Source organism: Fundulus heteroclitus, unplaced genomic scaffold, assembly GCF_011125445.2.
Source record: "Fundulus heteroclitus isolate FHET01 unplaced genomic scaffold, MU-UCD_Fhet_4.1 scaffold_44, whole genome shotgun sequence".
Lineage (NCBI taxonomy): Eukaryota > Metazoa > Chordata > Actinopteri > Cyprinodontiformes > Fundulidae > Fundulus > Fundulus heteroclitus.
Genome location: NW_023396857.1, coordinates 2,722,778 through 2,750,413, shown reverse-complemented (window position 1 = coordinate 2,750,413; position 27,636 = coordinate 2,722,778). Strand labels below are relative to the sequence as shown.

Sequence of the window (27,636 nt, the reverse complement as noted above, 5' to 3'; positions counted from 1 at the left end):
CACACTGACCTGCTGAGGATGTCACAAGCTTTGATAATGTCGTGTTTTACTGCGTCGCCTCGTCGTCCTCCACATAATATTACGGGTCGAGTAGGACCTGAAATATTTGACCAACAGATGTAAGTATGGCTTCCAACACCAGGGGAAGCCAAACCAAACGCCGGTAAACTTCCAAATGCAGCATTTTGATCTGCTGGATTAACTTGGTTCATCTTTTGTGAATTTGGAGACGTGCAAAGAGCTGAAACGGTCTGGTTAGGAACGCAGACCCTGGATGTTAGGTGTGCATGAAGCTAAAGCCTGACTGCAGAGGCAGCATCAGTGGTGAACGTGTCTCTGAGAGGACCACAGCCTGAGGAGCAGATTCAGCTCTGAGACCTGACCTGCCGTCTCTGTCACACCTCCACCTTTGACCTTTACTGTCTTCACACATCTATGCAGACAACGTCTCCGCTCCCAGAGGCTCGGCTTTGTCATCGTCCCTTTCTCTGTTCTCCGCTGGTTGAACAGGAACTCTGCTGCAGCACCTGACACCTGAATTATAGATTAGTTTGTAGTGAGAGCCTGAAAGTGAGGAGCTGTGCTCTCTGTCGCCGTCCTTCATCTTCATCTGACATGATCTCAATCAGCTTCATCAGAGCAGAGTCCCTGCAGCTCTGAGCGGAACCGACGTCCAGCTGATCTGATGTTGCAGTTTCACTGAAGCAAACTTTAAGCAGCGGCCTGTTACTGTTCACTCCTGCTGTCTGGTCCACTTCATGAACGTAAACCCAGGTTTAAGTCTGGCTCAGGAGCTGGGTCGGGTTTTATGGGTCAACCTGTGCTTTTTAAAGGGACCACTAGACGACACCAGGGTGTTAATGATGGGACTCAGATTAGATCAAGTAATTTCTACGTTAATCAATTATTTCTCATTTAACCTGTATTTATAATCTCTTTACTACTTTGGATCTTTTATCACTATAAGGCTTCTTTGTGGCATTTCTTCCTAAATGTTTTATGATAAAAACTTAAAGGAGAAGAGCAGCTTCTTGGAAGTCAAATGTTTCCTGATTCGTCAGCTTGAATGTTGCTTAAGACTCTACAGGCCTCAGCTAGAACGTTAAAGGACCATGATGAAAACTCACAGAGGAAGAAATGGCAATTAGAAGGATTTTATTGACACAATATTTTAAGTCTTTGGCGCTCAGACCTCGGCAGGAACATTAATGCTGAATTATACTTTAATATGCATAAGTAGATGTATGAGAACAGGAATATTTCCCCCCCAGGTCTGAAACTGGTGGTGGAGTGGAGATAGAAGAAGTTTGTTCAGTCCATATGGTGATCTGTTTAAGATAGATGTCCAACTTGATAAACACAGGTTTGCATGAACTGTCCATGATGAGCAAGCTTGAAGCGACTGTGGAGAGGAAAAACTCCCCTTTAGGAAGAAACCTCTGGCAGAACCGGGCCCAACATGGTGGTCTTCTGCCGGACCAATAACGGGGTGATAGGGAGTGCTGAAGACTGAAGGGAGAAAACACTCTGATGGGTTGAGGATGGAGGAACGTCTTGGAAGCTAGATGAACTCAGCTACGATGGTGGAGAAGGGGTTGGGGGTGGGTTGAATCGGACATCTGATTCGAAATCCAACATGCAATCCGTTTGCGCTTGCTGGTTAGCAGGCTGAGACATGGATTTGAAGTTGCTTTTAAGATGAGCGCGGGATGCTGATTGGCTTCATGGAGGTGTGGTTCGTAACTTTGGCTTCATGTTAAAGGACCATGATGAACAGAACCATGGTGGACAGAACCATGAGAGACAGAATCATGGTGGACAGAACCGTGATGGAGGAAACCATGATGAACAGAACCATGATGGACAGAACCATGATGGAGAAACCATGATGGACAGAACCATGATGGACAGAACCATGATGGAGAAACCATGATGGATAGAACCATGATGGATAGAACCATGATGGATAGAACCATGATGGATAGAACCAGACCCAGCATCCCAGAACACCAACTGTGGGCACCCTTCAGTCACCACAGACGTCTGTGGACACCAAGGTGCTCTGGAGAAATGAAGCTTGGTCCAAGCTGGGTCATCAACAGAATCTGATCAACCAATCAGGAAATGTCTGACTGAAAATTTGGTTGAAAATGAATTTCTTGAATCTCAGTGATGTCATCAGCTTTTTCAGCTTTTTTTTCTGATGGGGCTTTTCAGTGCGACAGATAAATAAATGTAGCTGTGAAATCCAGTGTTTTCTAACTACGGCCTGGTCCACACGTATTATTATAAAAACAACTTTCTTCTCCACGTCGTTTCAAAAATAAAATTGAACATTGTGTTCAGAAAATATTCATCCACATGAGCCCGCATAAATACTCCCCTGAGTATGTTTAATTACTTCTGTAATCCCTTAACCTTCTCCAGCCCTTTGCTCAACCATCCGGTTTCTCTGAGGGGTTCATGGACCCAAACCAAGGTTCACAGGTGATGGGCCTTTTACCTTTTTATGTTTCTATGCTGTTTATTCTGTGCTTTACAGTTCTGACTGAACTGTAAAGCACTTTGGTCAACGATTGTCATTTAATGTGCTGTTTCACATCATCATCAACTCTCTTTCCAGAGTCAGCTTCCATCAGATCCTCCAGGTTGGTGAGAAAGTTTCCTCTCTAAGGAAACCCAGCAGGTTGCATCAAGTCTCTCCAAGCAGCATTCACTCCTCCTGAAAGAGAGGAAAGAGGAAAACTGACATTATGTGACAGAATCTACTGTTATTAACCCATCAGCTCCTGTTCTGCGTGATGCATCGGCCTCTAGGTGTGATCATGTGGCGTCTGTTAGACGCATCACTGGCTCAGCTACTGCTGTACATCTGTTGCTCCTGCTGGTTCCACTGGATCATTCCCTTTATTAGATTAGACTGGTCCTCATAAGAGACATACTAATTGTCCTCTTGACTGTTCTACATCTAAATGAATGAAATAAAAGTTTTAATTACTGTCAGCCCAGTTTTCCTCACCTTTATTAACTTTTGTCTTGCTGACTGGTTTTAGGCTGTTTTAGGCCCTTTCTTAAAAAACCTCACCTTGATCCTACTAGTGCTTCTAATTTCAAACAAATCTTATCTTTTATTGCCAACGTTTTAGAAAGAAACGTTTTTGTTTAACTCCAACATTTTCTTAAAGAGTGACGACATCTTTAAAAAAAATCAGTCAGGCTTTAGATCAGGACACAGCTCTGAACTGCTTCACCTGGAAGAACATTCTCTGCCATGATTAATCATTTTAGATCTAGAGCTCCTCTTTCATGGGGGATCCCACAGGGTTCCATGCTTGGCCCTCTTCTATTGTCCCTGTATATGCTGCCACTTGCAGCTCTTATAACTCAGCTCCAGTTATCCCTCCTCCGCTACGCAGACGATCTACAGATCTATTTGTCTCTGAAGCCCGATGCAGTAATGCTCTCCATTCTCTGCTGCCAAACCGTGGATGGACCAGCGTTTTTTCTTTTCAAACAATCAAAAGGCTGAATGTATTTATTTGGTGGCAACCCCACGAGAAAATGCTCAGTAGTGGAAGTGAGGAGCCAAAGACCCCCAGAACAAAGGTGCCCCAGAGGGACCAGCACAGGGAATCTGCCTCCCCCATCCCAGGGAAGAGCAGAGAGGAGCCCCAGGAACCCCCCCCCCCAACAGCCACAACACCAAAGCCCCCTGGAGCCGCGGGGACGAGCCCGTGGATTCCACCGCAGCCAGCTATGCTGAAGCAGATCCAGGCATGCCCCATGGACCTGAAGCCCAGGGGCATCCCGCCCCCCAGTGGGGGCCACGACAGAGCCATGGGGGCCCAGACTCCGTGAAGCAACCGCCTAGAGCGAGCCGGCGCCCGCCCAGACACCAACGCACCAGCGGGTCAAGGCGCCAGCCAGCGGAGGAGAGCAGGGTGGGGGGTCCACACTTAGTGGAGACCTGAGAGGTCCCTGCAGAGGGGGCAGTTCAAACCCAACCTGACAAATAAACAAAACACTTTCATACTCACATGTTTCCACCCTAGTGCCCCCACATGCATTCACTCTTACCCACATAAAAAAATGGGACGCAGTGCACACACTCACACTCACCACACATCCTATATTCCCAGGTCCAGGCACCGGACCTGAGGTTCTACCCTGTGGTTCTACCTCCCCCACACCCTGCCCTCCATAACTAAGCTCAAAACTCTGCCATCAACAAAAGTATAGATAGAAACATCATCCTACACCAAACCTGCCTAACAGTCCAGGAGCAACCAGGAACCTCTCCAGACCCTGATGACCAACTCTTGGAGCTTTGCGTAAATGTCATGAAATCACTGAACTTTAACTTAAAACTACTTGATTAATTTATTTTTCTCTATAGGATGTTGTTGTTCTAAGCTTTTGTCTGATGGATCCAAACCAAGGAGTCGCTGAATCTTTGCCTGTGTCTCCCTGTCCTTCAGGATGATCCCAGCCAATCACAAGTACTTCCTGCTCAGCGACCTGGCGTCGTCTCGGGACTACGACCTGTGCGTTCTGGCCGTCTACGATGACGGCATCACCACGCTGACGGGCACCAAGCTGGTGGGCTGCGTGTCCTTCACCACGGACTCGGAGTACGGACGCTGCCACTCCATACGAGACCAGGTCAGTGTGTCGGGTCCCAGAGAGCCCGGATCATTGGGTTTGATCTTTCTGCTCTTTCTCAGGTCAGATATGATATTTACAGTTAAACGCTTGAATTTTAGCTGGATCTGGAGTAAAGATGATCTTCCTCTAGATAATCATGTTCGTCAGTTCGTCAGTCATGTTCGTCTCCTGTTGTTCTAAGTTTTCACTCTTCTGTCCAGACGGCAGGGTTAACGAGTCCCTTCAGCTGCCGGTGGTCAGAGGGTCCGGTGTCTGGCAGCCTCTGTCAGTCTGGCCCAGGGCAGCTGTGGCTGCTAGCATAGCTCACCACCGGCAGGGTGTGAATGGGTGCAGTGCAAAGCGCTTTGAAGTCGTAGGTCTAGTTAAAGCGCTATACAAGTACGACCCAATCCACCGCATCTTTTCACAAATGATAATGGAGTGGAAGAAAAACTTTACATCATCTTCACTAGATGAAGGCAATCAATAGGGAAGCTGCTCAAAGGTTTTGTGGCACTAGTGGCCTTTTTATTTGGAAGTAGGCTAAGAGACGGAGTTGACATGCAAAGGTCCATGGGCTGGGACTTGAACCCGGGACTGTGGAGGACTGAGGCCTCACAGTACCGCTGCACCACCACCGCGCCTCTAAGCAGGTCAGACATGCTGGAAGATGGTTGGAGCTGAACCAGGACCATCCTGGAGGAACACCAGTTAGAGGCTGCAGGAGACCTGAGACTGGAGTGGAGGTTCTCCGTCCAACAGGAGAACCAGCCTGAACACGCAGCCAGAGATGTTATGGGATGGTTTGGATCAGATTTATGGGTTAGAATGGCCTAGTTAAAGTCCAGACCCTAATCCAACTGAGTCTGTTGCAAGAGTAGAAACTGATGTTCTGAGATGTTCTCCATCCAGCCTGACTGAGCTGGAGATGTTTCACAAAGAAGGATGGAGAAAAGTTTTCAAAGCTGCCAGAGACCTGCAGCCTGAGGAGGTTCTGCAGAGTTCTGACTCTGGGGGCCGGACATAAATGCAGACCAAAGTCATGCATCCTGTTCATTTCCCTTCTTTTTTGTCACATAAATCCCAGTAAAGCAGACTGCAGGCTGTGGTTGGTGCGTGGTGAGACCTGAATGCAAGGTGCTGCAGGGGTCCCGAATGTTTCTGAGATGATTGGAGAGAAAAGTCTCAACGCTTTGGAACAGGAGGTCCAACTCCAGCATGTCTCACACGATGCAGCGCCGCTGAGTACTAGGGCTGTAAATCAGCAGCTTTACCACGATACGATGTTATATCGCTTTGTCTGGATGACGATACGATGTACGATGTTACGATGCACACAAGTCTGCGATCTATATGAAGTGATGTCATCTGCCTATCTGTTATCTCCACTGATATCAACTCATAAAAAACTATTATTATTTATAAGCTCTTACAAGCATCAGGCATTCAAGCCAAAACAACATTCTTCTAATTCTAAAATAACAACAATAGGAATAATAACAATGGTGATAATCAATCACCTGATCACCATAGTCTCATGCTTTGTGAACTTCAAAATAAAGGCGTATGGATGAATGTTTTAATTTAATCATTTATGTTTCACCAATAAATCACCTCCTCAGGAGGTCTAACTCCTTGTATCCTCCTGACCTTCCTCCAGTTCCTGGGCGGCACCATGATCATCATCATCGGTGGGATCATCGTGGCCTCGGTGCTCGTCTTCATCTTCATCCTCCTGATGAAGTACAAGCTCCACAGCAACCACTACAAGCAGAAAGCTGCTGCTCGCCACGCCAACGTCTGCTCCCAGACCAACGGAGGCGGAGGAGGGGGCGGGGCCAGCATCCTGGCTCCGCCTCCGTCCTCCTCAGCGGGCCACGGTCAGTCGGGCTGCAGCGTCATTAGATGAATGAAGAACTCTGGGTTTCTGGTTCTGAGTGTGTTCTGCTGTTTCTCAGGCCCGAATAAAAACTGCCAGCCGTCATCGTCAGCAGAGGGAGGAGCTGCTCTCAGAGGGACCACCGTGGTGGACTTAAATCCCACTCATGACGATGACGCCATCTCCCAATAACACAGAAGAAACTCTAGAACCCCACCAACCTCCAGAACCAACACTCCACCTCCCTCCCTCCCTCCTTCTCTTTCTTTTTTATCGTTTTTTTACATTTTTGCTCGTGCCTGGAGTCAAACTCGACTTTCCTCTGAGGAGCAGCTCCGGTTATGGGTGAGTCATCCCTGAACACTTAACCCACACCAACACAGCACATCATCCACAGACCAAAACTTCTCAGGAGGAGTTTTCTAAAATCTTATCACGACCCAGACTTTATTCATTTATTTAAAGGTTTTTCTGTCAAATTAATCAAATCAGTGCAGGAAACTTTGGTGCAAAGGGAATAAAACATAAATGTTTGTGGAGCAAATGTCTAGATGCAGCGTGGGAGATCCTCCGATCAGCTGATTGGTTGCTGACAGCCGAGGGCGTCGCTGCCGGATGCAGACAGAGGCAGATCCCAGATCAGTTTGTCCCGCGTCATTGTTCACGGGGCTCATCTACGACCCGGGCTGGAAACCTGAATGGGTTCTGAAACCCAGGCTGTTTTAGGGAGGGTGACCTTCAGCTGACCTGCAGCCGTGTGACGGTACCACTGACCCACAGGACGGCGGTGGAAACGGGTCTGACCTGTTTTCAGCAGGACCAACTGAATGACCTCCACCCGTTGGTTCATAGTTAATGTTGGGAAATCCAGCTGATTTCATCGACTGCAGAAACAAGCATGTGGTGACAGTGGAGAGGAACAACTCTGTGCTAACAGGAAGAAACCTCCAACAGAACCAGGGTCATCTGCTGCAGAACAGAACCGGCTGCCTAAGACCGTACTGCTAGAATCCTGCAGCCATCTTCCATGTCTCCTGACCTCCTGGTTAGGTCAGGGTTTCTGGACACGCTGTCCCAGGGACGTCCTCGGTGGGAGGAGAGGATTAAGCCTTAGAAAAGAGTCAAAGGCGAGACAGAGCAGCTTCTCTTAGAGACCACCAGGGGGAATCTTTAATTTCAGACTGACAGTCACATCTTCATTCAGCTGAATCCCCACAATATGGGGTAACTCTCATCCTTTTATAGGGATGCGGTATGACGTAAATGTGAACATGACCAGACCAGGAGTCTGTCCTCCCTAGATGGAATTCTACTGCACCGTGTATCAGAGAATAGCTAAACACACTCATGACATTATAAGGAAAATACTCAGTTCTTTGGCAGAACCAAAAGGCCAGAGCAAACACGGTTATCTCCTTCCTTCCTGGTTTGGGTCTCTCAAAGCTTCTACCTTTGGTCTCCAGTGTTGATGAAATATAGAGCAAAGATCATAGCATCCAATTCAACAAAAGTTCCTTTGGCCTTATGTTACCTCTGCTGTGGGGCACTCTGAAACATTCCAGAACTAATCACTCTTTAGAGAGGGTAATAGTAGTAGTAACAGTAAGGTGTAGTAGGTGTTCAGTTGTTAATACAAACAGGATTCAAACTTGGCAATAGTAAAAGATAAGGCATTTCTCTTCAGTACCATACTAATGATTTCCACTATAGTGAACGCTTAACGCCTGTTGCAGAGGGAACGGAAACACGCCACCCGAGCCAGGGAGGGAAAGCAGACTGGCCTGTGAGCTGCAGCCTCGGCTTCATGCATGGCCGCTGCAGCTGGAGGGGGGGGGGGGGGGTGTTAAGAGCAGAACTGCTTAGAGATGCAGTTCACAGATTAAACAGCCAACATTAGCAAAGCAGTCAGAGAGAGGATTTCAGAGCCTTAACTTTTCAAACCACACAGCAGGAATCCTGTTCTGTAGAATACTGTAATATTCCCCCAACATGGCTGATTAAATAACCCACCTTCATCTGTGCTCCTGTTTATTGATTCATTTAGTTCTGGTCATCCCACAATTACTTTATGTTTTATTGATAATTGTTTCTGAAACTAACAGAAAGCAAGAAAATAACGACTCGGTGGGGAAATGGCAGTTTTGCTCCTCTGCAGGAAGGAGTCAACATTCTTTACAGGAACTCATCGGAAAGACATTAAATATATTAAACTTCATAAAATCGCGTTAAAGAAACGACTCCATGGATATTCATCCCAACCTAATCTTCTGTCTGAGTTTAAAAGGTGGTTTGTGTTCGGTCGCTGACTGGACTCCATCTGGACACAGACAGCAGTCAGGTTGCAGGAGGAGGTGCAGAACCGGCAGAGGTTCCTCATCAGCGAATGGACTCAGGAGGTAATAAGAGTCCGGCTGATTTCTAGTAAACATTGATCTACAAATCAATGCAGGACGTTGACGTCTGTCGCTGTTTGACCCGCTTCAGTCAATAGCTCAGATAATGTGTTGCTGTTCAGGTGAGACTCAATGAAGCATCCTGTCAGCGCTGCTGGAGCAGTTTATATTAACGAGTCCTGCGGGAAATAAAATACACAACAGACATTATTGGACGCCTTTTATTGAACAATCAGACTCCTTTCCTGTAATAAACACAGACCTGATCAGATTCCACAGGAGGGGAATGTCAGGCGGCACCTTTGGGATGTTGATGATGAGTTTGTGACGGCTGGGTGGGTAAGAACCTCTGAAACAACCCGATGAACCTTTTCTGGAGGTTTCCCCTCCAACAATCAGTTAGTAGAGAATCTGATCAGGTTACGTGCTTCAGAAATATAAAGTTAAAATGTCCAAATTATTTGACAAGTGCAGAACACGCTCCATGTGTGGAGGGAAACCAGCACTGCACACTACCCTGAAGGCACCGTCCCCCAGTGAAACACGGTGGTGGCAGCATCATGCTGGGGGAAGCAGGTCAGGACCGTTAGGAGACCTGAGACTGAGGTGGAGGTTCTCCTTCCAGCAGGACAACCATCCTGAACATGCAGCCAGAGATATTATGGTTTAGATCAGAGCAGATTCAGGGGTTAGAACGGCCTAGTCAAAGTCCAGACCTGAATCTGACTTTGGAAAACAGATGTTCTCCATCCTCATCAAGTTTGAGCTGTTTTACAAAGAAGAAACAAAGTCTGTAGATGTTCTGAGCTGCCGGAGACCAGGAGACCTGCAGCCTGAGGAGGTTCTGCAGAGTTCTGACTCAGACAGGCTGGATCTAGATAATAAGAATAATACATTTTATTTATAATTCACTTTACATTTCAAATAAAATCTCAAAGTGCTACAATAGGAGGTTAAAAACTGTTCCCAAAGCGTAATAAAAACAAAGACACAATGAAACATCATAAAAGCAAATTTGTATCATAAGTATTAAAAGGCTGTTTGAAATAGGAATGTCTTCAGGTGCTTTTTGAACACCTCCACAGTTTGTGGAGCCCTCAGGGTCTCTGGGAGGGCGTCCCATGTGGGGCGACAGCCTGGAAGGCCCTGTCCCCCATGGTGGAGAGTTTAGTGCTAGGCTGGTGGAGGTGGAGGAGCGGAGGTTTGGTGGGGCCGTGTGCAGGTTGAGGAGATCACTGAGGTAGACAGATTTTCTGGTGGATTCTGTGTACGCCGGATTCTGTGGTTAAAATGTGAAACATCCTTCTGAGAGCTACTGGATCTGCTGGGCCTGGATCTGCTGAGCTTCTAGCTTTTAAACCCATCAGAGCTTCAAAGGCCTCAAAACATTAAAATATTGTGTAAACGTGAAACATTGTCAGTCATCTCAGAACGTGAAACGATTATTTCATAGAGATTCCTGACTGAGAATAAACTATTTCAGGCTTTTCTTGTAACTTTGATGATTATGGCTGCAGGTAAAGAAAACCAGGAAGTCAGTGTCTCAGAACATCAGACCAGCCAATCAGAACTGGGTGTTTTCAGAACTCCTCACTGACACCAACAGGTTCCAATAATTAATGTTTTCTACAGCGTTCTAATTTTCTGAGACATTAAGTTTCAGGTTTTCATTCTGTAGGCAGAAACAAAGTCTAGGAATAATTTGTCATTGATTCTATTGAACATTTATTCTGAGACGACGGTGAAAATGTTTTACAGCAAATCAGTGCAGCTAATGCTGAAGCTAAGCTAATGCTGAAGCTAAGCAGCATTAGCTTAGCTTCAGCATTAATGGGGGTAATGGAGATCCAAACAAAACAAAGAAACCATATTCTAACTTCTGAGGTGAAGCTGCAGGCCAGAGGTGCTTCCTCCTCCAGAAGGACCCTCAGGAGTCCTCCTCCACTTCCTCAGGTCTCCTCTCCACAGATGGCAGCCACCACGTGGTTGAAGGTCCACCTGGTGACCTCCTCCAGTCAGAGGAACCAGATCCAGACCAGGATTACCAGAACCAATCCCACCAGGTTCTCCTCTTTGGTTAAAACACTGAAACCATTCTTTCCCTTTTATTTATCTTCACTGAGAGCAAAGACAACAGAAGCCAGATTTCTCCTTTGTGTCACTGAGGGATGGTTCTGGTTCTGATTGATGTCCGGTTGGACCCACCTTCAGCCTGCTGACATCAGCAGGTCTTCTGGGTCCAGTTACTGTGAAGCAGGTCGTATGTTGATGCACCAGAGAGAGAGAAGGGCTTCAGACCTGCAGCAAAGGTCCTGCGGTGGAGAATCGGACCCTGGAAGCTTCCATATATGGGCGTGGGCTGCACCAAGCCCCGCCCACTGGGTGGTGCTACACCAGCAGACCGGTACCAGCAGAACATGAGGTGGGGGAGCAGAGAGACATACTGCAAAAACAGACCTTAAAATAAGTCAGATGTTCTTAAAATGTGGGTTTTTGTCCTTGATTTGAGCAGATAGATAATATTATCTGCCAATGGAATGAGTATTCTGACCCCTAAAATAAGATAATTAGATTTACTGCACTTGAAATAAGATGATGGGGATTAAATGTTCCTATTTTAAGAGCTAAAATCTTATTTGATTGGCAGATCATCTCATTTACCTGCTCAAATCAAGGACAGATACACTAATTTTAAGAACATTTTATTTATTTTTAGTTCAGTTTTTGCAGTGAGCTTGGACCAGAACCTGCAGATTGGACCAGAACCTGCAGCTTGGACCTGGACCAGAATCTCTGTGGCTGTTTTGTAATTTTTACGTAATTTTAAACAATAAATCTTAATGCAGCTCAGCTTGGCTTTTATTAGTCACAAAACAAACATTTAAACTTTATTGTTTCGGTTCTGAAGCTCCGGTTTCCTGGCCGACCCGCTCCAGACGAGCTTTATCTCCCTCTGACAGTCTCTTCCTCCTTTCCTCTGGATCTTTGCTTGGTTTAATGAGCTCCTTTGTTTTCTTCTTCTCTGCTCCTTTGATTTTCAGGCTCAAGGTTGTTTTGTTAGTCAGTTATTCTTTCTTTCAGCTTTTCTCTTTATCTGCTGATATTTCTGCTGCCAGAGTTCCTCAGATTCAGGGTTGGAGCGTTTCTACGTGGAGACACCCTTCAGGAGGTTTTGTTTCCTCTTTATCTCTGCTGGGTTTGACATGTTGCTGGTGAGACGCTGAATAAAAGATCAATCAGAGGAAAGTGACGCGTTTGACCCTGCAGCCGCCGTCGCTCAGGCAGGATTCTGCTTTTCAGATCAAAACCGTCCGAGAAAGCGTTGCTAAACGCCAGATGTTCTGGACCGTTGGTCTCTGATTTCTGCTTGGTCTCCTCCACCATGGTTCTGTCCACCATGGTTCTGTCCATCATGGTTCTGTTCATCATGGTTCCTCCATCGTGGTTTCCTCCATCATAGTTCATCATCTCTGGTCTCCTCGGCCCAGAAGTCCTGCTGCCATCTTGGTTCTTTCTCCTTCAACCCTCCAAGTAACCAGACTGGTCCAGGGTCATGACCTTTAACCTTTGACCTGCTAACTGAGGCCTGTAGAGTCTGAGGTGGAGCTCCTGGGTTCTGCTCATTTCTCTGAGCTTCCTGCTCTGACCCTGGGCTGAACCTGCTGGAGACGACCTTGTAGCCTTCACCAGGCTGACAGGCGCCAACATGCCGTATTTCCCTGGTGTCAACACACCTGCAGCAGGCAGGTGTGTCGACACACCTGCCTGCTGCAGGTGAGGTCAACACACCTGCAGCTGTCCCTGATTTAGTCCAGTGAATGCTGAAGCGTTGATGAGCGAGCAGAATGTGCTTCCTGAGGTTCACTCTTACATCCATGGGGGTTCTGTGTGCTGCAGCAGCATCGTGGAGTTGCTCTGGATGTTTCTGTCAGAAATGAAATAGCTGATCATGGAGGAAGGGAGCCTCGTCACAGCAGAGTCCACGCTGCCTCTCCTCAGAGTTCCTCTGACGGGGAGGCAGATATCATCACAGGAGCTCAGGAGAGCCACGAGGCATCGTTCATCCACCTCTCTTCTTCATTATCCCAGCCTGGCACAGAGCAGCGTGACGGCACGGGACCGGACTGTTGGAGACGGCCCTCACGGAGCCCAGCAGGCATGGAGCCACAGCGCCACACGGTGGACGGAGCCTGTGCAGCAGCTTTTATTTTTATCCCGGTATCCAGGGAGAAGAAAAGGGAAGCTGTCTCTCATGCATCAACACGCTCACATTCACAGTGGGAGATAGGAGCACAAGACAGTCTGTTATCAGGTGTGATAAGAGAACAAAACTAGGATTTCTGAGGAGGAGGAACTCTTCTGAGCATCTAAATACAAATCTTCAGCATGCAGACAGCGTAGTTCCTCTGAAGCAGCCTCACGGCCACACGGCCTCCAGAAAAGCTTCCTCCGTCCGAAGTTAGCAGGAGTTTCCTTTAACAACCAAGACTCCACTTTATGGAAGCCTGGTTGCTATTTCTGTCTTTTACTTTTATTTAAAACCCAGATCAGAAAATCATCAGTGGGCAGAAACACAACGTTGGACTTCAGATTGTCTAAAATGATCTAAAACTGCATTTGGAGCAGAAACCAAACCTGAAAGAGGCAGAAACACAGACTGGCTCCATGTCTGGATTACTGCAGGCGTCAGCCTGACCTGCTGTGATGGAGAAACACCTGACCTCAGTCTGAAGGTCTTCTTCACCTCAGTCTGAAGATCTTCTTCACCTCAGTCTGAAGGTCTTCTTCACCTCAGTCTGAAGATCTTCTTCACCTCAGACTGAAGGTCTTCTTCACCTCAGTCTGAAGATCTTAGTGACCTCAGACTGAAGATATATGCATTACACACTTAAATCTTTTATTTGTGAAAACGTCTTTTCATTGTAGTATTTCTGTCACCTTTATTTGTTTCATCCTTAGCTGCATTTGTTGTCCTTTCTGGCGAAGGAAGGAAGGAAGGAAGGAAGGAAGGAAGGAAGGAAGGAAGGAAGGAAGGAAGGAAGAAGGGGAGGGAGGAAGGAAGGAAGGAAGGAAGGAAGGAAGGAAGGAAGGAAGGAAGGAAGGAAGGAAGGAAGGAAGGAAGGAAGGAAGGAAGGAAGGAAGGGAGGGAGGGAGGGCAGGCGACCTTAGAAAGAAAATAAATTCTGACTGATAAATGATCTTTGTCTTGGTAATTAAGGAAAATAAAGACAGAGCCCTTCTCCATCCAGGATGGATGGATGGATGGATGATGGATGGATGGATGGATGATGGATGGATGATGGATGGATGGATGGATGGATGATGGATGGATGGATGGATGATGGATGGATGGATGGATGATGGATGGATAGATGGATGGATGGATGGATGGATGATGGATGGATAGATGGATGGATGGATGGATGGATGGATGGATGGACAAGCTTAGAGATCCATGTAAGCCATATATTATTCATCATATACTAGATACCACACAGCGGCTGTGATGAAACTATTTGATGTCCTGTTCCACGCTGCCCCCTGCTGGCAGCATGTGGACCAGGTTTTCATTCACTTCAGCACTTTTGAACGACGCTTGAATTAGTTAGGGGGTCCTGGTTGTTTGAGGCCAATCCTGAACAGGTGGACGATGATGTTTGCTTTAAATCCAGCTCCTGCATCCAGAGAGGAGGACGCTCCCATCCTAGTTCAGGGCCTCTACTCCTCAGATCCATCATTTTCCCCTCAGGGAGAAACATTGTGGTGCCAGCAGCCTCACAAGAGCCACGACTAAAATTAAACGTGGTAATTGAATCTCCTCCTCCATGGATGAATGTGAGAAGGAGAGAAGAAAGGCGGCTGCAGACGGACAGACAGACGCAGCGAGAGTTTCTCATCAGCCAGAGAGAAACAGAAGGGAGGATCACTGACCGACTAAATTTAGTCTGTGAGAGAAAGAGACGCAGAAAACAAACAGCAGAGAGAAAAGGAAAGAAACAAGCAAACGTCCAGATGAGTCACTGAACCCCTGAGACAGTTATTGACAAGATGAGATGAAGACAAATTCAACCTGCAGGGCGAGGAGGAGGAGGAGGAGGAAGCAGCAAATAGAGAAGCTGAAGCTCAGAGAGGAGAGACAAACACAAGCAGATAACTGATTCCTCCATTTTCTTTGTTATAGACAAGTTTACCAGGTGACCAAAAAGTTAGCTTCACAAACTCTTTCTCTGCTAACAAAAACATGAGCTTCACTGTCGTTAGACTGAAGACAAATAAGGAAATGAGAGAGAGAGCTAACGCTAGCCGCTAGCTTCTGTCACGTCTTCAGACTAAAGCTGCTGCACACACGCATGATGAACGCGCAGCGCTGCATGTTTTAGTTCAGGATAAATTATTGTTAATCTTTAACTTTTACACGGCAGTGGAAGCTTTGAGAGGAATATTCTCTCCCTCTGGGTCCAGGCAGCTGCATTTAGAAAAACAAAATCGTGTGTGGGCTGGAAGCCAGTGTTGCCAGTTCTAGTGAGAAAACAAGCAACCAGCTCTGCCTCTACCTTATAAACAGTAGAAATGAACAAGCCCAAAGTCGCTGATAATCAGCAGACCTGGCAACACTCCTGGAAGCCAGGAACACAGAGCTGAGCATTTTTGGAGGCCATTTTCCCCTCTATCATTATTCTTTAATAAACGTGCAATAAACCATGACTTTTAGGGTAACTTATTGTTGCAACATCAATAATATAAGATATATAATGTGCTCCATTTTTTTAATTAAAAAGCATGAATAAAAATTAGTTTCATCATTGCTGTGTAGAAAAACGTTTTTCCTATTTTATACATATTGATTAAATGTCCCTCGAGGATTGCCGTAGAGCAGCCAGACAGGAAGCCAGCCACCGTACAATACAGAATGCTGTAACTCCCATAGACATAATATAAGAGTAGACGCGTCATTGGGCGGGTTCTGCCTATGCCGCGATGCGTCAGAGCGTCCGCCATCTTAAATGTGGCAAATCTGCAGTTACTCAGTCACTTAAACAGTATCAGAGGGACTTTAATCTCTGAATATACTTTGTATTCGTAGTATTTCTTTTTGTAATATTACAAGTTTATTTTTGTATCCCTTTAGCTTCATTCTCCTGAATTTATTCTAAAGAATAAAATAATTAAAATAATCTAACCTGGCCCTATTACTCCAGGAGTGAAATAATTCTGCAAACTGTGATTATTCTGGAAATGTTCCCCCTTAATTCTCATAATATGATGTTTTTATCATAACATTATCACTTTTGTGTTTGTTAGTTTATTTTTACTTTAGGACTTTTTTTCCCTCATATTATTAATTTTACCTCTTTAATACTCACCCAAAAAGTCTGTTCCTAAAGGTTCACATGTGACACGGGTTTATGAAATAATGAAGACCACAATGTTTAGATTTAACAAATTTATCCTTATATCCATAACACATAAACACACACACACACACACACATATATATATATATATATATATATATATATATATATATATATATATATATATATATATATATATATATATATATATATATATATATATGCGTGTGTGTGTGTATTTATTGCAGCACAGGAATGAGGCATCTTTTCTGATTCACGTTCACAATAACAGAACTCGACTTTTTTCTGCCACATACAATATGGCGGTGACGTTGACGTGCGAACCTGCGCCCTATGACGCGTCTACGTATATGATGTCTATGGTAAATAATAACTAGAGTCCAGGTCCGAGTCCAGTCTCCTTCCACCTGATGTGGTCCCGGTAATGAACCCAGAAAGCTTTGGACTAATTAAAGGTTCAGAGTCACAGACTGTTTAGAGAAAAAACCTGCAGATAAAAGCCGACAAGTTTAGACCACGACAGGAAGCAGGAGGTCAGAAGCAAAGAGCAGAGCTGCTGCTGCTGCTGCTGCTGCCGCTGCTGCTGCTGCTGCTGCTGCTGCTGCTGCTGCTGCTGCTGCAGAGACGTCTGTGAGGACGAGTGGAGAGAGGCAGGACAGTGACATAAACGATGGATGAACGTTCTGAACGTTGGTATCAAACCCAATGAAACGGAGACCAACCGACCCACTAACCGTTTCTAAAGTGAACGATCATGTGATTAAGGAAACGTTAGCTGTGTTTAGCCCTGTTTGCAGATTAGACCCACCGCTCCAGCTGAACAGAACCGCTGTGAAGCACGCACAGCTTTCCCACCAGAACTGGAACCAGGTCATGTTCCCTGCAGGTGGAACCAGACCCTAACGTTCCTGAAGGTTCCTTGTGATGGTGATAGAAATGAATAAAGCGTCTGGAACACCTGGCTGGTCCTCCTCTGGACCTGCTTTAGAGGTTCCAGTTCTGCATGTTCTCCACGCTGGATGTTTGGGTCACAGGTGGCAGCATTCACTGCTGATGTATTCATCTGCTGGAGAGACACTGATCCCACCTTCCACTCCTCCTTTAGTGAAGCTCCGTGGGTTCTGTGTGTTTCAGACTTACTGTCAGCGCCGGAGAGAGGAGGACAGAGAGGTGAGAGCTCAGACACACCTGGACACACACACCTGGACACACACACCTGGACACACACACCTGGACACACACACCTGGACACACACACCTGGACACACAGACAGACACCTGGACACACACACCTGGACACACACACAGACACCTGGACACACACACCTGGACACACAGACAGACAGACACACAGACAGACACCTGGACACACACACCTGGACAGACAGACAGACACCTGGACACACACACCTGGACACACACACCTGGACACACACACCTGGACAGACAGACAGACACCTGGACACACACACCTGGACACACACACCTGGACACACAGACAGACAGACACGCAGACAGACAGACACACAGACACACACACAGACACCTGGACACACACACCTGGACACACAGACAGACACACAGACACACACACAGACAGACACACAGACACACACACAGACACCTGGACACACACACCTGGACACACAGACAGACACACAGATAGACACGCAGACAGACAGACAGACACACACACAGACACACACACCTGGACACACAGACAGACACACAGACACACAGACAGACAGACACGCAGACAGACAGGTGAGGGCCTCAGCACTGAGCAGCTCCTGAGGAGCTGAGGAGGGAAATGATGGAGGAAGCCAGAGGAGCAGCTACCAGTGGACCTGGAGCTCAGTGAGCAGAATCTCTCGTCTTTATGGCTCGTTATGTAACGGCAGCTCCAGCACATTATATAAGCGTTCTCCTCATTTACCCCCCATTACTTCCTCATCACCTGATCTTGTTAACTCCTCTTGACTCCATCCTTTGTCTCCTCCTTCATCTTCATCTCCTCTGACTCTGGCCCTTTCTTCTCTTCTTCAGCCTGCTGTGGTTTCATCGTCTTTGATCTCATCGGATCCTCCCTTCCTCTTTTTCCCCATCATCGTTTCTCCATCTCTTTATCCTTTCATCCTTCTTTACTTTCTTCTTTTATTTCTGTTTCCGCTCATCTTTCTTCTAATTCCTCCTCTCTCCTCTGAGGAGCAGCAACCTTCAGCTTCAGGTCAGAAAGAACAAACATGTTTCACATTCAAACTTTGTCCTTTTTGCTCCACACAGTAAAATACTTAATAAGATTTAAATAAACATTACTTTTCTCTAAACAGTGACGAAATCCTAGACCATCAATTTGTTTTTTAACAGAAGAAGAATTGCTCTAAATTGTTTATTTCAACCAAAGGTTTGTGGGAAGTTTATTTGTTATCCATAAAATAAGTTCCCATAAGCCACCAGAGTGAAAGTGAGATAATTAGAGAAGCTGTTCCTGGAGGTCTGTAAACTTTTATAGCTGCTCCGACAGACGGAGAGAAAGTCGAAGCAAATCCTGCATCTTAAGCATCAGAATGACATCTTGCATCAGGGGAACCGCTCAGAGCTGCCAGCCTTAAACACGGCTACTAAGAAGCTGTTTATCAGGCCTCGTCCATCCAGACCTTCTCAGTTAACTTGGGTTCTGTGGGGAAGTTATCAGTAGGCAGTATCTGTCCTGCAGCAGTCAGAGGTTTCACCACATAAACGTTCTGATAGGAGAGTAATGGAGAGGAAAAATACTTTATTCATCATCATCAACTTTTACTTAACCAGGATAAGACTCCTTCAGATCAAAGATCTCTTTTCCAAGCGTGCCCTACAGCGAGACAGTTAAACACTTCATCACAAAGAACACAGAACAATCTCAACAACATTAAATAAAACCCAATCTCCTGAAATCAATTATTAATTTAGGAGAACCTAAATTTAAACACTTTGAGTCACAAGAGTCTGCTGCAGATTTCTGAGGCGTTGGCACTTCTAGCTGACATGGAGGCGTGAGGTGACTGAAGGCAGAGCTACTTAAATTATGGTCCTCATGCTACTCACTGCTACAGGTTCTAGACTGCATGGTGAAGAAAGCTCAGCATCGCCAGCGTTTACTTTTAACAGCAGCTCTGTTTTCACAGACATGTTTTAGTCTTGATTTATTGAATCTCTTCTTTTATTTTTTGGCACGGGTCTCTTTCCATCATAAGAATGGTCGGCACATTATTGTCAAGGTTTGCAGTAAACTTGTTGGCACATCTCTTAACTACCTGAGGGACCGTTATGATTCCAGGGCCTTAAAGATGGTTAGGCTCCCAGCCTTCCTCTGTGGGCAGAATTCAACCTTTTACCATCAGGACGGAGATTTGAAATGTCATGTTGTTAAAGAAATCCTTTATCCCTGCAGCTATGGTTCTGGTCGATTCCAGGTCCACATTGTAACGACGAATATAGACTCGTCTCTTTTTTGCTTTGTGGTTGTTGTTCTTATCACAACTTTCTGCACCTGGAGATAATTTAGCTGACTTGGTGTGGGACAAGAACCAGGATCCAAGACTATTTGATCCGGTTCCCTGCATCTGCACACGAGGCCTTTTAAAAGTGCAGAAAGAGTCTCACAACAGAAATACTTCAAATATACATGTAGGCACCATGGACGGACAGACTAATAAATAATGAATAAAAATACCCAAATCTAAATTTTATCTATGTATCCTGTTGTGCTATTAGACACTGTTTTAAGTTATTTAATGTTTAATAAATAACTCTGTCTGTTAGGTATTGTCTGGTGAATATCAGCCCAATCTGCTGATATCAGGACAATAGTAGAAAGGAATGATTCGATCACTGGCGTTCTTTTAACAGCAAATTCTGCACACATGTGGAATAAGGAGGGACAACTTCTCTTCATGTTTAAGAATTTATTAACAGAAATAAAATGGTTTTATGTGTAACAGCATCCTGGATCATAACTATATCTCTGCTGTTTGTAACCAACCAAAGTGGGTGAAAATCAGCTAAAAATTCCAGGAGTTATTGTATTAGATTTATTGCGGTTGGACAAACAGCTTCCTCAGTACAGATAAATTAAATTTCACTCTGTACGCACTCTGTACATACAAAATCACAATAAAGTTGTCTAAGTCTAATAGACAATATGGCAAAAAAAAAATGCACTGGGGGCGTGAGAGACCCATCCAAGATGGCGGCCGCACTGAAACGTCAGCCCCAGTAGTCCGTCTATTTATATAATGTGTCTGGGAGAAGCCTGAAAAAGATGGACTGTCCCTGGATTAGGGACAGTCGTCAGGGAAGACCTGATTGGTTCGTTCACTTTAAATCCATAAAGGCATACGTGTCTGCGTTATTATTAAGGTTTATACGGCTTTGTGATATTAAATGTTGGTAAACAAACATTGAAAGTGCTCCGTTTGATCATTTTATACTTGAAGTAAAGAGATTTTAATGAATCAGTCGCTCTGCTTCCTGTTCTAACCGTAGCTTTGTGCAGTGCGCCCCCTGCTGGCAGTCAGAAAGCATAACAGCAAAGATTCATATTATCCTCACAGAACAGCGTGACTTCTTTATTTAGCACAAAATAAAGAGTTGAGATGTTATTTATTTTATGAGTCCGATGTTACTAGAAAAAAGAGCTGGTTTCCATGGCAACATATTGGCATTAATGAGCTTTTAAAGCCTGAAATCTCCGGCAGAACCTCAGCGAGTCCTCAGCAGGCCTTCTTCCTTTTTATTCAGCAGCAGAGATGTTCAGGTTGTCATCACAAACCAGGATGTCCTGAGAGGACGTCTGGCCATCCTGAAACCGATGAATGTCTCCACATGGAGACACCTCCTCAAACATAAACTGACCTGCATGTAGCAAGAGTTGGAAAATATTTGATCTGATCGATCCAAGTTTGCAGTAAAACAACAAGCATCAGGAGAGCTTCTTGTTTCTGAGGTCTGCAGGAAGACGGCTTGGACACAAAAACCTGAAGGTCTGCGGGAAGAAAGAAAAATGAAACAGAAACAGATTTCTAAACATTTGATAATATCCTTTAATCCAATTTGCTTTGTTGAAATCCAGAAAGAGTCAATCAATCATCAGAGTCCAGTTGTGTGTAATGCAACCTGACTCTAACGGTAGATGTTCTGGTTCTGGCCTCAGAGATTATTAGAGAACATCCAGCATCAAGGAACCCAGAAAACAGGTCAGGGAGGAAGTTCTGGTCCAGTTTGCAGCAGGTCAGGTTCTACAGAACCTCCCAGAGTTCTGATCATCTTGTGGACCTGCAGAGAGGATGGAGCACCTGCAGACCTACCAGGACATGGACGTCCACCTGGACTGACAGGCTGGACCAGGAGAGCATTGATCAGAGAAGCAGGAGGACCATGGTGGCTCTGGAGGAGCTGCAGAGACCCACGGCTCAGGTGGAGGTTAGCCAGGAGGACCATGGTGGCTCTGGAGGAGCTGCAGAGACCAGCAGCTCAGGTGGGAGAATCTGTCTACAGGACAGATTCTTCCCTGACTCGGGGGGCTGATTAGACGCATGCCACACTTTTAAGATTTTTATTTCCTGTCTGATTTTAAAAACCAAGTATCGTCCTCCTTCTACTCCTCAATAATGTGATGCTTTGTGTGGGTCTGTCTGACAACGTGGCAGAAAAACGCATTAAAGTACCGGGTTGTAATGTGACATCCCAAAATGTTTAAGGGGTGTAGGCTCCGTAGACGCCATGCTGAAACCTTTATGTGAAGCAGCTTTCCTTCAGAGGCCTCTGATCCTGAACCTGTCTTCTTCTGTGGTCTGCTTCAGGTGTTCTGTGGAGTCCATCATCCCTTCCAGGTGGACCATGAAGAAGCAGCGGGCAGATGAACTGATCCGGCCTGCTGTCATGCAGAAATCAGCGGCGCTGATGGGACAGACGTGGGACAGGATCTCAGCCATGTTCTGTCCTTCAGATCAGAGGACCTTCTGATGGAGGCTCTGACCCGGCAGAGCTCTGTGGGACGTCTGCTGGATCCCGTTTCTGGATGTGGCAGCTGGAATCCCTGCAGGCTCTGCTCCTGGAAGGTTTCTGTGGACGTCAGTTCAACCTTTTTCTTCCAGGATGTTGTCGCCAGGCGGTGGCGCTGCTCTGCTCTCTACAGTCACATGCCAAAGGATTACAATAATGCATCATGACATTATTGGGAGAAATCTCGGACTTCTGAAAGCACACCTCTTACTGTATTTACAATGTTTGTGTCGGGCCTTGGGCTGAGAAAAAAGCACACTGTCACCGTCTCGTCTCCAACCATCGAGAATGAATCCCAGCAGGACATACAGACGAACTTCTCTGGCACTTTAAACATGTTTTCATCTCACCTCTCTGCCCTCTCTGTTTTAGCTACAAACTAAATATCCTAGAGTATTTCTGACGCGACTTGTGGACATGGATGATAATGTTGAAATAATTGGTGTTTGCATCCATGGTGGATCGGTTCTCTCGTTGTTGGAGTTTAAAGAAAAAACAGAAACTTTGTGTCCTGAGGACGGCGCCTTGAGGAGCTCCAGCCAATAAAGCACAGCTGAAACTGGACATGCCTGAAATGCTGGTGCTTTTAACGATGCTCCAGTTGGGGGTCGATGTATGAAGTGGTTTTAAAAGATGGTGGCAGAACTCGCATTGCCCCCCCCCCCCCCTTTTGCTGTTTGACAGTGTCTGTGTTTGTATGTGACATTCACCTAACGTCTTCAATGGTTTGATACCCATAATTTACTTTGCATATAAGAAACAAATGACCACAACATGGAGAAAAAACACAGCAACATGTGAAATGGAAATTTTATGCTTTCATAGACACAAATACGTGGATTTATAATAAAATAAAGGTATTTTTCTTGTAAAAATTGGATTTTCAAATTACTGTTTGGTTGTGATTGATTGTTTGCATGAAAGGTCTAAGTTTTTAAGAAGCATCAACACGTTTTAACTGAGTGGATAAATCTGTTAACTTTGAACACGTCTCGGGGGAACCAACCAAAGCCTGTGATTCACGCATTTTGGACCATCGACTGAATAGAAGGCTGTGTGGCTCCAGGGCTGACAGACGGTCTGTGGGACTGTCTGGACAGAGTCACACTCTGGACGGGTGCTGCTGAAGTACGCCCAGACAGAACCGATCACTGGACTTCAGAGTATTTTCTTCACAATCAGTGATGCTTAAAAACAGAAAACAGAGAGAAGGTATCAAATACCAGCGACATTCAGAACAGAAGATACCCAACACCTATTTTATTATTATTACCTATCTGTACTGTCCTGGTTGCTCTCCACATCTCCTTTGGTCCACTTTGGAAGCTCACCTGTGTGTGAGCAGGTCGATCTGTGATTTCTGAGCGATGACTTGGTGGCCCAGCAGCGTCTCATACCAACGTGTCAGACTGTTCCAGAAGTGTCTAAGCTTCTGTGGTCTACCAGTCCAATCCGCTCTAACCCTTGGCTGTGATTTCTTGGTCTTTCTGAGTCATTGCTGGTACTCAATTCAATTCAATTCAATTTTATTTACATAGCGCCAATTCATGAAACATGTCATCTCAAGGCACTTCACAAAGTCAAAATCAATCATATTATACAGATTGGTCAAAAATGTCCTATATAAGGGAACCAGTTGATTGCATCAAGTCTCTCCAAGCAGCATTCACTCCTCCTGAAAGAGCGTAGAGCCACAGTGGACAGTCGTCTGCATTGTTGATGGCTTTGCAGCAATCCCTCATACTGAGCATGCATGAAGCGACAGTGGAGAGGAAAACTCCCCTTTAACAGGGAGGAGAACCTCCAGCAGAACCAGAACCAGGCTCAGTGTGAACGCTCATCTGCCTCCACCCACTGGGGCTTAGAGAAGACAGAGCAGAGACACAGAAAGCACAGAAGCTCACATTGACCCAGGAGTACTTTCTATGTTAGAGAAGACAGAGCAGAGACACAGAAAGCTCAGAAGCTCACATTGACCCAGGAGTACTTTCTATGGTAGATGGTAATAGAGGATGATCTGCCTCCCCTGATGATGTCACAGCTAACAGAACACCAGACCAGGTGTACCTTCTATGAAGAGAAAAGAGAGAGAACAAAAAGTTAGAAGCTGAAATGATGACAAGCAATGCAGATTGGAGAACAGTAGAAATCAGTAGAGTAAGAACAATAGACATCCCATTCTACTTTTAGAGACTCTAGGAACCACCAGCAGACCTGCAGTCTGAGAGCGAAGTGCTCTGTTAGGAACATACGGGGTAATCAGAGCTCTGATATATGATGGAGCTTGATTATTAAGGGCTTTATACGTTAGAAGGAGAATTTTAAATTCTATTCTTGATTTAACAGGAAGCCAATGAAGGGAAGCTAAAATTGGAGAAATATGATCCCTCTGGTTGATTTTCATCAGAATTCTTGCTGCAGCATTTTGGATCAGCTGAAGACTTTGAACTGCATTTTGTGGACTTCCTGATAGTAAAGAATTACAATCGTCCAGCCTTGAAGTAACAAATGCATGGACTAGTTTTTCAGCATCACTCCTGGACAGAATGTTTCTAATTTTGGCGATATTCCTGAGGTGAAAAAAGGAAACTCTGGAAACCTGTTTAATATGGGATTTAAATGACATGTCTTGGTCAAAAATAACACCAAGATTTTTTACTTTATTACCAGAGGCCAAGTTAATGCCATCCAGATTAAGTGATTGGTTAAGAAGTTTATTTTTTGAGGACTCTGGTCCAAAGATTACAACTTCTGTCTTGTCAGAATTTAAATGCAGGAAATTTAATGTCATCCAGCTTTTGATGTCATCTAAGACATGACTGCAGTCGAAGTAATTGATTGGATTCATCAGGATTTATGGATAAATATAGCTGAGTATCATCAGCATAACAGTGGAAATTAATCCCATGCTGTCTGATAATATTGCCTATCGGAAGCATATATATAGTAAATAGAATTGGTCCAAGGACTGAACCCTGTGGTACTCCACAGGTGACCCTAGAGTTTGAGGAAGATTTATTATTAACATGAACAAACTGGAATCTGTCCGACAGATAAGATTTAAACCAGCCTAATGCTTTCCCCTTAATCCCCACAGTATGTTCAAGTCTTTGTAGGAGAATATTGTGATCAACTGTATCAAATGCAGCACTGAGATCTAACAGGACAAGTATAGACACAAGTCCATTATCTGAGGCCATGAGAATATCATTAGTGACCTTCACCAGAGCTGTTTCAGTGCTATGATGAGCTCTGAAGCCTGACAGAAACTCCTCAAGTAGGTCATTACTTTGTAAATGTTCACATAGTTGATTAGCAACTACTTTCTCAAGAATTTTAGAAAAGAAGATTAGATATAGGTCTGTAATTTACTAACTCATCTGGGTCAAGAGAAGGTTTCTTAAGTAAAGGTTTAATAACAGCTACTTTAAAAACCTGTGGTACATATCCATTTACCAAGGATAGATTAACTCTCCATGCTTGTCTCTAAAAGATGGTGCCCTCTTCCTTGAATTCTGAGTTTCTGCTGCCTGAGACATTAACTCCTCTAAGACATTTTCCTCATGTTCTCCTGGGTCTTGGTTTCATCCTGATTGGTGACGCTGATGATCAGCCCAGTCTCAGGGTGCTCATTTATGGGGAAACCCTCAGTGACCTGTTAGATTTCCTGTCTAGGTACTGATGGCTTCCATCTCCTCTGTGGTCAGGCAGCTATAGCAGCAGGTTATCATCCAGCAGGACTTTATTCTGACCACTCAGCTGGTCTTCAGAACCTGCCTTCCTCTCGGTAGATACCTGGTCTTAGGGTTAGAGTAGGGTAGTTCCTTTGTCTTTTGAACTTTTCCAGTGTTGCTTTCTGGTTCTTCAGCAACTTTCAGCTGCGACCAGCTTCCCTCGCCATTCGACTCAGTCAGTGACATTATGGCGGCCTTGCTGTATCTCCTGGTTAGGCATATCAGGGGGAGATGTCTGTCTCTACCTTGGCCTACAGCTGGATGCCTTCATGTAGAGGAGGCGGCTGATGAAACCGGAATCTGTTGCAACCCTTGCTGCTGATTAGTGTTGCGCCGATGCCATTTTTTGGCCCCGATACCTGGCTGTGCAGTATTGGCCATTTATTTTAAATTAATGTGTGTTTATATGCAAAACTGCATACTACTTAGGGCAGTAGAACTTTGTATTGCCTGCCTGGAATGGGTGACAATAGTTGAATAAACTTTTGGCTCTCAAAGGCCAAAATAGTGCAACATTCGTGAAATTATAACATGTATAATAGTGCAACAGTAAGACAGTAAAATTACATTAATAATTGAATAATCTCTTTTAAACCCTGAGTTTTGGCTCTCAAATGCCAAAATAGTGCATCTTTCATGAACTTATATAACATGTATAATACTAGTATAATACTGCGTTTTAGTGACATACAAACATCAAAATGGTATCAGTGCCTATTTGTTGGTACTCCCTGATACTGATACCACCATTTTAGTGCTGGATCAGAACCCCGTCCCATACTGGTATCGCTGCAACACTAGTGCTGATGCAGGTGAGGGGTTCAGACCAGACCATCACCTTAGTATATCTAACACTGGATGTTGTCTTTGAGTTGGCCCCCAGAGTCTGTCAGCTGTCAGAAACATGTCTGGTCCTTCATGTGAAACGAAGACCTGGATCTACTGGCCCCTGGAGGCTGTGGTCTCCTCCTCTAAGCAGCGATCAAAAGGTTTTCCTCTGGTCTGACTGCTGGTTTCTCCTGACCTGGAAACAGACCTGAACACACCATGCATGATGCACCTGGTCCCATCATAGCCAGCAGGACGACAACCAGTCTGAAAGGCTGAATTAAACTGATTCAGGGTCGACTTCATAAGATGAATCATACAGTAATCATAAATGATCTGTTTCCTATTGTCTTTATACCATCTGCATATCTGATAATCAGCATTAACATAAAGTCTCATCACTGAAGTCTCCTCGCAGACCACATGAATGAAAGTGCTCCACCTGCAGCAGACCTTCTCCTGATGGACGTCTGAGGCTATCTGAGCTCATGGATGACAATTTATGGGAGAAGACGGAGACGTGGTTAACAGCCGTTGTGCTATTACACACTGTTCTAAGTTATTTTATGTGTAATAAATAACTGTCTGTTAGCTATTATCTGGGGAATATCAGCCCAATCTGCTGATATCAGGACAATAGCTGAAAGGGATGATTCGAGCACTGACGTTTTTTAACAGCAAACTCTGCACACATTTAGAATAAAGATGTGACAACTTCTCTTCAAGTTCAAGAATTTAAT

The 27,636-nt window shown here is 45.1% G+C and overlaps 1 protein-coding gene across 14 annotated transcripts in view; it reads left to right on the top strand.

The window, feature by feature from the left end:
• The window catches only part of si:cabz01090165.1 (LRR and FN3 domain-containing protein), a 286,173-nt gene extending 262,964 nt beyond the window's left edge, over positions 1 to 23,209 (top strand). For 10 of the 14 annotated variants that reach the window (XM_036131571.1, XM_036131567.1, XM_036131572.1 and 7 more), the window contains 4 exons: positions 4,479 to 4,662; positions 6,305 to 6,524; positions 6,603 to 6,868; positions 22,133 to 23,209. In XM_036131571.1, the coding sequence (XP_035987464.1) occupies positions 4,479 to 4,662; positions 6,305 to 6,524; positions 6,603 to 6,715 (517 nt within the window). In that variant the 3' untranslated portion in view covers positions 6,716 to 6,868; positions 22,133 to 23,209. Of the gene's footprint in view, positions 1 to 4,478; positions 4,663 to 6,304; positions 6,525 to 6,602; positions 6,869 to 10,884; positions 10,993 to 13,005; positions 13,900 to 17,426; positions 17,463 to 22,132 lie in introns of those variants that run through there. The other 4 variants (XM_036131561.1, XM_036131560.1, XM_036131565.1 and 1 more) reach the window with 4 other exon arrangements.
• Positions 23,210 to 27,636: the final 4,427 nt, after the last annotated feature.